The following is a 12,144-nucleotide window of genomic DNA, read 5'->3' as shown; positions in this document are numbered from 1 at the left end:
TACAGCACATTTTACAGTAATGAGTTTAATATTTCACATCAAACAAGAAGGTCACATTATGAGAAACCCTGAGGTTAGAGGAAACAAACAGAGCTACTGTGAAAGTGCAGGACACCTGGTTCGGTTTATCTCAAAAAGGACACATGTCATCAGACCAGGACTACACAGCCAAAATGAGACCGTTCACTCACAGGAGGAATGTAGGGTTCATCAGGAGCGCAGTGGTAGTTGCTCAGCAGAGCGTTGAGCTGCAGAGAGTTGAGTTTGAAGCAGGTGTTGTTGATGTTCTGCACATCTTGCATGGAGTATTTGTCCATGGTAAGGAGAGTTGTTGCCTAGAGAGACAAGGGAACAGTTATTGGTTCATAGTCCATCTAACTAGGACTGAGGGTTTTAAACGTTTCAGGCCAAGTGCCACCTTCGTTCAAACCAGAACATCCTAGAAGTACCATGTAGACACTACCAATATTCCCTCCACGAAAGAATATAGACTATGAATTACCATGTTATACAGACAAATCTATATTCAATTGGCATATATTACAAATAAGAAAAAGTAAATAAAAAAAATATATAATTTAATTTTAATAAAGATATTATTACCACTAGTAGTTATACTACTACTACTAATAAATTATTTTAGTATTGTAATAAATAAATTCTTTTAGTATTGTATAATAAAGAATTAATAAATTATTTTAGTATTGTATATGTTCTCTGCGTACCACAGGTTTCTACAATAATACAATTATATGCACCGATACCACTTTTTTCAGTACTCGCCCGATACAGATACTTTAATTTTTTATACTTGCCCGATACAGAGTACCGATACCGGTATTTTCATTGCATTTGTACATTTTTTAAATATTGGGTACAGAAACCAAAAGAGTATGTATGATGTTAGTTTTAGGAATGTGCAACAGTGATCGAGTACTCCAATTCAAACACTAGTTTTTGTTACTTTCACTGTTCATTTTTTTTTTTTGCTCTATGGTACATCATCTTTAATTTAAGAGCTCAATTGCAGTAATCACGCACTTTGCTGTAATAATAATGCAGGGAACCACTCGTTATAAATCTCCTAACTGATATTTTAAGAAATAGAAGTTGCTTTTTTTTCCCATCTGAAACGTGGTGCGATTTAGATTTCAAAGCCATTCATATAATGCAGAAACACTCATGAAGCAAGCAAAACGTATGCAAGACGCGCACGTATTTGTACTGGTGCAGAATGAGAGGGACAAGTACAGAACAGCCTAGCTCATTTCACACTGCTAGATTCTCTTTCGCCAGAAAGTTGTGTATGCTTAAGGTTGAAAATAAATGGTTTATAGTGAATTCCCCAATAAGTTGTCTTATATTTACGATTTAGTTTTAATTCAAATGATGCGTGCTATGTAAGCGAACATCAATAAAGATCACACAACAGAAGTGCGCTCTCTCTCTCTCCCTCCCTACCGTGAAGTTATTTGTGCATTGTTTTACTTGTTTTTGACATATCCGATCGAAGTACAAACCTTCCAGTGATGTCTGTGAGAAAGGGATATTCACTCAAGCTTGTGCATCTGCGCCACCACGCGCTCAATCTACTCAGTGTGCTTTGCCTATCAGCTCGTGCAAATCAGATGTACAGCCGTTAATAATGAATGTTTAACATTATTAATTGCATACATCTGCTTCGTAGACATCCTTAATCTCTAATAACTCCATTCTGCTGTCTGTTGTTCTGCTGTCAGTGTTTCTTTGTCTGAATATAGCACTTATCACATGCTGTGTGGTATCGGGGCATTTTAACGAATACGCGTACATGAGCTCAGTATCAGGCCCGATACCAGTATCGGTGCATCCCTAATTATATGTATTTAGTTTGTTTGCACTAAATTAGCTGTTGGCAAAAATAAAAACCCCTCAATCTGTCATTTGACAGCAGAGCCAAATTTCAAACATCATTTTTTTATGACCAAACTGAAATATTTGTATTACTAAAAATAAATTAAAAACCCGTTGATGAAAAACATAAAATACACAGTACACATTCACTTATACATGAACATTTTAAGCTAAAATCCTGATGTTGGGAAAAAAATTGTCCATGTTAACTGTCAACTACCCCATACTGGAAAACAAAAGATAAGTGAAAGCATGAACAGACAACATAACCTAAGGTCACATTTTGATAAATGATGCATGTTGTTCCTCCATCTAATAAAACAATCATTTTATACACAACAGAATAAGCCATTAGAAAGCAACTCTGAACAGCTCAAGGGATTTCAATCCTGTTGGGCATGTACATGCATGTTTTACTGATGTTGTGGAGGTAAATGTCTGCAAAAGAACAGAAAGACCTCTTTTGTGTGGATGTGCCCACAAGAAAATGGTTCATAAATGGGGCAAATCATGTCTCAATTGAAATCTAACAATGCCAAAACATTCTTACTAATAGAAAAGTTATAAATAGCGAAATCGCTAAAAGGTGTCTGTAAGGGAGTGCAGTAAACATAATTAGTTTAACCTATAGCTTAACTTAAATAGCTTAACTATAAATACAACTCTGTGAAAGATTGATGTATATATTGGCATGTGGTACCTGCACTATGCGACTCAGGTGGCAGTCTGCAGCCAGCTCCAAACCCTGTTTCTCAGCCCACGCCTCGATGTGGCTGAGCTGCTGTCTCAGGATGGCGCCCCAGTAATGCGAGCACAGGCCCGAGTCGGCCTCTGTCACCAGCTTGTTAAAGAGCCACATGTTGATGAAGTGGAAGAGCTGCGAAAAAAGCTGAATGGTGAGGGCCGCATTGACACGGCACCGCCGCAGAAGAGACATGGCGCCAGTTAGCGTGTGCAAAACGTCCTCTGTGGAAAGAGGAAAGTCAGGGCCTTTAATGTAACACAAACAGAAACAATACCATCACTCCTTTATTTACTTTACTTGCAATTATAATGGTGCAATGTTAAGAACAACCTCTATTAGCTGGAACAGATATTTATGCAAAAGGTTGAAAAACATTTAAAATGCATGTTTTTTTTAATATTCTCCTTGAACGCATGTTTTTTTGGGGGGTGTTTTTGTGGTTGGCCCCTGATGTGCCTCACATTGTTTCTTGTCAAAAGGGTTAGGAAACACTCTTCTAGAGAACTAAAATTGCTGCTACATTGCTTAAGATGTTTTACATGGTTCTGGTTCATTTCAGCTTATTTCTGTTGCTTAAGATGTTGATACTGGTCTAGTCAAGAGGGCATGTTTGTCCATTTAGTTGAAATAGACTTGTCTCGTTAAGGTTGTTCTACAATGACCAAAACAACAAAGAAATTAAGATGTTGCAAGTTCCTGTAAAGAAACTAAAAGATATCACTGTTTTGGGTAGAATATATCTGCTGTTTAGTTTCAAAACCACCACTAGGTGGTCCCATATAACTATTTCAATTGTGATTCTAACTTTTGTCCTTCAACAAAATCCACCAAACTACTCATCTTTATACGTGATAGATCAAAAACAGCATCTGTTGATGAATCTTGCAGTTACTGAACTGAACTAAAGCAATACTGAACTGACTTGAGCTGAATGATGACACCACTGTCTTTGAGCTGCTATACATGGCAGAATTAGTTTATTCCTTTATCAGTTTATTACTCAAAAGCTGCTCTTTATACGATCTGTTTTATATAGCACACTATATAAATAAAGGCAGCTTGCATCTTAAAAACATGAGACTGGGTCTCTGCTCACCTATCTTGGGCCTCTGTGGGTTCTGTTCATCGGGATCCTCCAGGAAAGCTGGCATGTAGTTATTCAAATCCGACTGCAGGCAGTGCACCAGGTATCTGCAGGAACACATATTATTTAGTGTCCATATATCCACCATCAAGGGCCTAAAGGAACTTCCTGAAGAATCCCACAGTAAATCTGAGACCTGGCCGCTTCACAAACCGCACGACCCGCACAAAAGCGCAGTTGTTTCAGCTGGTCATTCCAGTGCTTAAAGGAAACTGAGGCGCTCCGACCACATTGTTTGTGCTGAAAACCGGCCCCAGGACCATAACTCTCTCTCATACAACCAAACTACAGCTCAGCCAATACAAGCCAGACCCAGAGCATTCCTTACATTCAGCACATCCTGCCGCCTGATAATGGTTACAGGAACACAGTATGAAGTTATTTTACAAATCACTTTTGTAATTGACCAATAACAATTAATTTATGTAATGATCAATTCCAATTAAATTAGTGCTGTCAAACGATTAATCGCATCCAAAATAAAAGTTTTTGTTACGTAATGTGTGTACACTGTGTATATTTATTATGTATATATAAATACACACACATACAGTATATATTTTGAAAATATTTACATGTATATATTTATATTCTTATATTATATAAAAATATATTTAATATATATAAACAAATTTTTTCTTAAATATATACATGCATGTGTTTGTATTTATATATACATAATAAATATACACAGTATATACACATATTATGTAAACAAAAACTTTTAGTTTGGATGCGATTAAATTAAATGGATTGTTTTCAAATGATATGTAAATAGTCCTGAAATTTTGCTAGAATGTAATATTTAAAGGTCAAATTCGCATTTTATTTACAATATTTAATTTAAATACATATTTATTTTATAACATTTTATTTAACAAACATGTTTTTTGTTTTTAATTGAACATTTTATATATACACACTACTTATGTACGTGGCCTTTTATTGTGGTCAGCCTAAGGCACACCTGTGCAATAATCATGCTGTTTAATCAGCATGTTGATATGCCACACCTGTGAGGTGGATGGATTATCTCGGCAAAGGAGAAGTGCTCACTAACACAGATTTAGACAGATTTGTGAACAATATTTGAGAGAAATAGGCCTTTTGTGTACATAGAAAAAGTCTTAGATCTTTGAGTTCAGCTCATGAAAAATGGGGGCAAAAACAAAGGGCTGTATATTAGGACTGTCAACGTTAACGCATGCGATTAATCTAAAAATCTTAACGCGTTAATTTTTTTTAATGCAAATTAATCGTTTGATAAGATTTGACCCCACCTTTTTGCCGTCATCGCAGCGCAGAAGGTATCTATCATTCATTGGTAATATATCATTGCCTGCGTCCCAATGTGCACACTATCCATCCTAAATTCTATGTGATATTAGTAATTTTCAATATTTAGGGCAGATAGGGTGGATAGTTGACAAAAGAGAAGCGAACGCGGAGAGAGCGAGTGTGTCCGAGAGAGAGAGAGCGACAGTGCGCAAGAGATATGTATACTCATATGTGATAAGGGTACGGCGAACCTGTGATGCGGTTTTCCCGCACAATTGGGCTATTTTGAAAATACAGTGGCTTGGTAAACGTTTTATTGCCAGTATAAAGGCTGATAATGGCTAAAAAAAAAAAGAAGAATAAGGATTATGTCTCATACCCAGCGGAGGTGTGAAAGGTTCTGTTTCCTTTAACTAGTTTGTCATGCATTTCTTTATTTCAACAGATTTACAGGTAAATCCTAGTATTTTTAAATTTACAAATTTTAATCGATTGACAGCAATAATATATATACACAAACACACACTGTGTATATTAATATGTACACATAAATACACACCATGCATGTATATACTTAAGAATATGGTATGTTTAAATATTAAATACATTTATATATAATATAAATTATATGAATATATACATGTAAATATTTTCTAAATATATACTGTATGTGTGTGTCTTTATATATACACATAATAAATATACACAGTACACACCCATATTTCATGTACACAAAAACTTTTATTTTGCATGCGATTAATCATTGCCCAGCACTATAAATTATATTTAAATAAATATATAAATTGAAATATGGCAGCTCACTAGGTTTTGAAACATACGTAATGTTCAGTGTAAATATGCATGTGCATGCAAACACTCACTTAAAAGCCATCTGAACCAGGTGAGCGAGGACATCCTGTGCATCTAGCGTGATGCGACTCAGATCCTTGTCCTGTTTGATGAAGTTTAGCAGCTCTGAGGCGTTAGCCATCCAGAAGGCCAGAGCCCCGGCGATGTTCTTCTGTTTCTGTAATGCACAGAGATGGGCCATTATACACAGCTAAAGCAAAACAATCTGACATACAAACAACAAAGAAAAGAGTTACAGCCATGAGAAGCACCGAGTAGCACTCCCGGGATAGACATGTGCCTCTGTCCAACCCTCCCAGCCTCCGACAACCAGTCACCGTGTCCAGACAGAGTAGAAATCATTCACGTGTTAGAGTTAGCTCAAGCTAGGCACGACTGACTGTGAAGCTGCGGTGACTGGTTGCTCTGGATCCCACATCCCTGCAACACAGAGAAGGGATACACACGGCCCAGAAGCAACCGGACCTCTGTGTATACCTGCACACGTCTATCCCACGTGACGACGACAGCAACCCCCCACCCCGACCCTCCCGAATACGTCATACTGGCCACAGGACGCATCCATAAGAACAATGACGTTAACCACAGACATGAAGTCAAATGAAAAGGAAATTAAAAGTTTTCAAACAAAGCAAAAGAACATGGGGTAGTCTCTCATCCACACTGAAGTGCAGTAAGCAGCGGTCAAAAATGGAAGATGTCGTAATTAAAATGTTGCCGCAATCAGAGTTTGTTTTTTAGTATCACATAGTCGTAATGAGGGGTTATGAACGATTGTTTCCAGCTGTAGGAGGAGGGATTACTTAGTTGGCTTGGGTTGCTTGCTTTCTGTTATGGGGGGGATAAAAGAGGCATGGAAGACAGAGCCAAGCCGACAGAGAACAGAGAGAGAGAGAGAGAGAGAGAGAGAGAGAGAGAGAGAGAGAGAGAGAGAGAGAGAAAAACAGGAAGAATGAGATGCCTCCCTAGCAGTGCAAACTCCTACCTGATCACCTTCAGCAATCTCCTGTAGAGATAGTAGGTGTGGGGGAAGAGAGGGTGGGGGGGACAGACATCCGACAGGACAGAGAGAGAGACTGTCAACAACAGCCATGGCATGGACAGAATTCACAGGCATGTAAACACAGACATTCACGCTCACACAGGACAGGTCACATCATCATCTCGCAGTCACTGCCGTATGGGTCGGCTGAGTCATCTAGAACAATCTTACTCGATTTTATATTTAATGCTGCAGTGTAAAGATGTAGCTGATTTTCATGTGACGCCAAGGATGACATTTACAGGCCACTAGATAAATGCTCTTTTTTAACTTAATAAATATTTCTTAAGCACCACATCAGCATTTTAAAATGATTTCTATAAGATCATATGACACTGAAAACTAAAGTAATGATGCTGAATAATCAGCTTTGCATCACAATAATACATTACGATAATACAATATAAAGCAGTTCTGTTAAATTCTAATAATATTACGGTTTTTCTGTCAGGGCAGTCGTGGCCTAATGGATAGAGAGTCGGACTTGTAACCCGAAGGTCGTGGGTTCGAGTCTCAGGATTGTAGGTGGGGGGAGTGAATAACCAACACTCTCTCCACCCTCAATACCACGACTGAGGTGAGACCCTTGAGCAAGGCACCGAACCCCCAACTGCTCCCCGGGCGCCACAGCATTGGCTGCCCACTGCTCCGGGTGTATGTTCACTACTGAGTGTACACTTGGATGGGTTAAATGCAGAGCACAAATTCAGAGTATGGGTCACCATACTTGGCCACACACCGCTTCCCTTTTTTTTTCCTTTCAATAACAAGCAGCAAATGATGGTTATTTTTGTTTTAAGAGAAAACTATGATTTTAAAAACTCCTGACGTTAACAATTAGGATTTGGCCAATGATAAACCTTCTAAACATTTTGATCTGAGTAGATAAAAAGTTACTTCATATAACAAAAAAAAAAAACATCTAAATCCCAAACATCCAAATATCTTAAAAACCAGCTACCAAGCCTTAAATTAATTCCCTCTCTTTCTGAGATTATGTTTCTTGTTGTCTAAATTTAGGTCCTTAAACGTGAGGCTTAAGATTTTGGATTTACCAAACATTCAGAAAAAGAAAATCAGCATTTAAAAGGATTATGACACTGATGACTTTTTTTTTTTTAAAGAGACAGACTGTATCCATTCATATAGTCTGTTTTCTCATTTTAGTTGCTGAACTCCATCTAAAGTCTTGTAACTGGCAGTCAGAAAACAGAACGTTTATTAAAAAACATTTTGCATTTGAACATTGCTATCAGACTATGAGATATACAGTTTGAACACCTGGGTGGGCCACTCAAAACCCGCAGGCGCTGACCAAATAAGATAAATAAACAGAGCATATGGACCTCATTTCTGAACTGTAAAGAGGCGTTTACATATTTATTTGTGGTGACCAAATGATGAAAGTGAACATTGGAGATCCAATGAGACCGTATGCAGTGACTTGAAACAGTCGAGGAAAAAAGTGTAACTTTATGCAAATGAGCAACGACTCCTCGTTCATGTTACCGTGAGCGATTTCACTGTTCTGTAGAATTTGTCTCTGCCCCTAATTTGTAATCATTATCAGTGAGCGTGATTCATGATTCACAGAGTTTGATTCATGCACTGATAATCAGTCTAGTTCATGATATTTACAAGAAAGGTTTGGAGTTTTTTCTTTTTTTGAAGGAACTGAATACTTTTATTAAGCAAGGATGCATTAAATTGATCAAAATTGACAGTAAAGGCATTTATAATGTTACAAAAGTAAAAAAAAAAAAAAAAAAAAAAAAATCAAATGGCTTAAATACAAATGCTTTCAACATTGATAAATAAGAACTGCTTCTTGAGCAGCAAATTTGCATATTTCAGAAGGATTTCTGAAGACTATGCCATTAAATTACATTTTAAAACACGCTATAATAGAAAACTGAAATTTTTAATTATAATAATAGTTCACAATAAGATTGTTTTATTGCATTTTTGATCAAGTAAATGCAGCCTTGGTGAGAATAAGAAACTTTTAAAATACAAAAAAAAATCCTGCTAACCCCAAACCTTTAAACAGTACTGCATATACAAACACTTCTTCTTTCAGAAGCAACAAGAAAATCTTGTAAAAAGTCATTTTAATTTTACATATCAATATAGCAGCTTGGTGACAATCGGAAGCTGTTGAGCCAAGCCCTGCTGGGAAAATATGGTGCATGAATCAGGTAAAACAAGGCACAGAGACACAAACACACGCACAGACATCCACATACAAACAAACACAGGGGAAACACTGAGTGCAGTAGTTTAAGCACTGTTTGCTGAGGCAATGACCTGAATCGATGAAAGCAGAGTGAAACGAGCTTTAACACTACAACTACAAAAGCATGTATAATGCAACTTCACAGACAAATCTCTACATAAGAGCTACAGCGATGTGTCTAAAGTATAAATAATACAGTTATAATATAATAAAGTCACAACTTCCACTGTAAAAAATAATTCAGATCAATAATTACGATCAGAAGATTATTCTAGTAAAAACTGCCAACACCCACCTGGATAACTCCTTCCATCATGCTCACCATCTTGTTGACAATGGCGATGACCTTGTGCGTTCGTTCAGAGGGGCTGATGTCGGGTCGGTATTGGCTGGACATGACGTAACGGCAGGTCATGTACAGCACATAGGTGGGAGACAGCTTGAAATGCACCGTTGAGCTGTTGGTGTAGTTAATGATGGCGGACAGGAAGGCATCCTCGGCTATGGGAGGGGGAAATCATGGGATAGAGGAAGCAGAGAGAGATTTAACTGGGATGGACCAAGAAGCTCTGATGTATGATTTTAGCATGCAAATTCATTTTACCATTAAAATATGTGGGTATATAGTATTTATAGAGTTGTAACGTTTTCGTTTTAGTTACTTTTTCTTATTTGTAAGTCGCTTTGGACAAAAGCGTCTGCTAAATGACAAAAGTAAAAGTAACATGACATTACATATTACCATAACACATAACATATTTCATAACACAACAGATAACATGAAACAACACATAACATCACACATAATACACAACATGCAACCACAAGACAAAGTAACAACACATAACAACAGTCATCTTATTTTGAGATGCTTTGAGTTAAATATGAAAACTGTAATGTGCAAATGCGAATGAAACATATAGTGAGTGATTATCTACTCTGGGTTGTGATGTGCCAGCGGTACTAGGCTCAGTCCATCCATGAAGCTACACAAAAGGAAATTGCTGGTTTCTGGCATAATACTCACTTCTGCGACCTAATGGCATGGTGGGAAAATTAAATATTCTATTATAATTTCTGCAATTTCCTCTTCTTTTTTTTTTTTGGACAGATATATTTTCAACAGACATTACAATATAAATGATCTTGAACTGACTTGATGATAAAACAGGTTTTCTAGCAGTCATCAATGCCTTCCAAACCACCATTAGTGATTTCTATAATTAGCTGGCTGCTTTGCTTTATAATCAGCAGAGCCAATGAAAGAAACTACATGAAGGCATCAACCAGGTCAAGTGGAAATACTATGTTGTGTCTGCAACACCCGGAAAAAGCCAATGACAAAACATGAAAGCAAACAGAACAATAAAAAACCTCCACACACCAGACCAATCACATGACCCAATTCAGATCAGATCGCTGAAATTAAACCAACACAGATCAATTGGTTTTGCTTTGCACATGGATGTGGTACTCACAGTTTTCCCTGAACTCGATGCTGGCCGGCAGAGTGAGTTCTGGGCCATCCTGGGACCTGCGGGGAAAGAATTGTTGCTCGATGAACCAGTTGAGATAGGACAGATTGACACTGCTGTCTACAGACGCCCACCGCTCCAGAGACCCCGCTCCTGTCCTGCCATATAACATCCTGTCACAGATGCCAAACAGTGCTGTGCGTGTTTGAATGAGCATTCTCATCTCCACTGGATTATTGATGACAAGACTGAAGCCATGTGAGCGGAGGACTCAGGTGTCTCAGGTTCAGACAGAGGAAAAGGGTTAGGTTACATATAGAGATCTGTACCCTGCGCTGACTCCATAGAGACCCTCGCTGACTGTTAGCTGACGTGCACAAAACCTGCTGTTACTAAACAGAGAATGGAACTAACATGTCATTGCTTTCTGCGTCATTAATTATATCATTTGTTTTCACATTTTCTACTCTACCTGCAGAAGATAATCCACAGAATTCTGAATTATGCATTTTTCAAAATCATCCAAATAAAAGATAATAAATAAAAAGATTACAATAATAATGAATTGTGAAAAAAGGCTAGCATTATTTACTGTCAAAAATAATATTTTTTTTACTTTATTTATATAAAAATTGTCAAATAAAGTGTATTAATAAGATAATATTATTTTATATTAATATGTAATTCTTCTGTAATAATAATAATAATAATAATAATAATAATAATTTATTATCATTATTATTACTACTACTTTCTAAAAAAGAAAAAAAAAATGCCCTTGGCTTTACTTTGTATTATTCATTTGCATAATTATTTTGATTATTTCTTCTTTCTTTTAGAACATTATGAACACAACCCAACATGTTGCTTTTATTTTCTACCCATTATTCTTAGAAAAATACATAATTAAAAGTGTTGTGAAATTAAATAAGGTAAAATGTGTTAATGCTACACTCTTATTTATTTGCAACTAAAAGAATTACCAAATTAGCCAAAAATATTTACATTTTACTTGGGATGCCAAGGTTAACTATTATAAACACACACACACACAGTTTTGCGTAATCCTGGAAAAATGATCAGAACACTAAAGGCTGACAAGTCAAAACATTTAACAAAAATCATTTATCAAACTGAATAAATACCCATTTAATCTTGTTTTCTTTCTGAAGTATATGGAATTAATGGCAATTAAATATTTTAAATGATTGATGGCCTCAAATCTCATCATGTGAATGTCAGGAATTTACATTTTTCAGAAAAGAATACAGAACAAGATTTAAATTTTCTATTTGACCCATCTATGAAAATTAAGCACACAAAGTCAACTAAATTCTGACCTTCCGTCATGTTTGTTAAAGTCCTGCTGTTCTCCTCTAATCATGGGTTTCACCAGGCCTCTTTCACTGTTTCCTATGCGCTCCATCTCCAGCTTCCCTGAGCTCTGAAAGCACCAAATAT

At 36.8% G+C, this 12,144-nt stretch overlaps 1 protein-coding gene across 8 annotated transcripts in view; it reads right to left on the bottom strand.

The window, feature by feature from the left end:
• The window catches only part of LOC306880447 (afadin-like), a 118,670-nt gene that overhangs the window by 36,493 nt on the left and 70,033 nt on the right, over window positions 1-12,144 (bottom strand). For 6 of the 8 annotated variants that reach the window (XM_079433950.1, XM_079433953.1, XM_079433957.1 and 3 more), the window contains 8 exons: window positions 12,024-12,127; window positions 10,687-10,742; window positions 9,504-9,709; window positions 6,916-6,936; window positions 5,942-6,087; window positions 3,735-3,829; window positions 2,594-2,859; window positions 192-335 (listed from right to left, as the gene is read on the bottom strand). In XM_079433950.1, the coding sequence (XP_079290076.1) occupies window positions 192-335; window positions 2,594-2,859; window positions 3,735-3,829; window positions 5,942-6,087; window positions 6,916-6,936; window positions 9,504-9,709; window positions 10,687-10,742; window positions 12,024-12,127 (1,038 nt within the window). The remainder of the gene's footprint in view (window positions 1-191; window positions 336-2,593; window positions 2,860-3,734; window positions 3,830-5,941; window positions 6,088-6,915; window positions 6,937-9,503; window positions 9,710-10,686; window positions 10,743-12,023; window positions 12,128-12,144) is intronic. The other 2 variants (XM_079433952.1, XM_079433951.1) reach the window with 1 other exon arrangement.

This window comes from Barbus barbus (assembly GCF_936440315.1).
Source record: "Barbus barbus genome assembly, chromosome: 14".
Lineage (NCBI taxonomy): Eukaryota > Metazoa > Chordata > Actinopteri > Cypriniformes > Cyprinidae > Barbus > Barbus barbus.
Note: the sequence above shows the minus strand (reverse complement) of the source record. Positions and strands in the feature narration are given on the sequence as shown.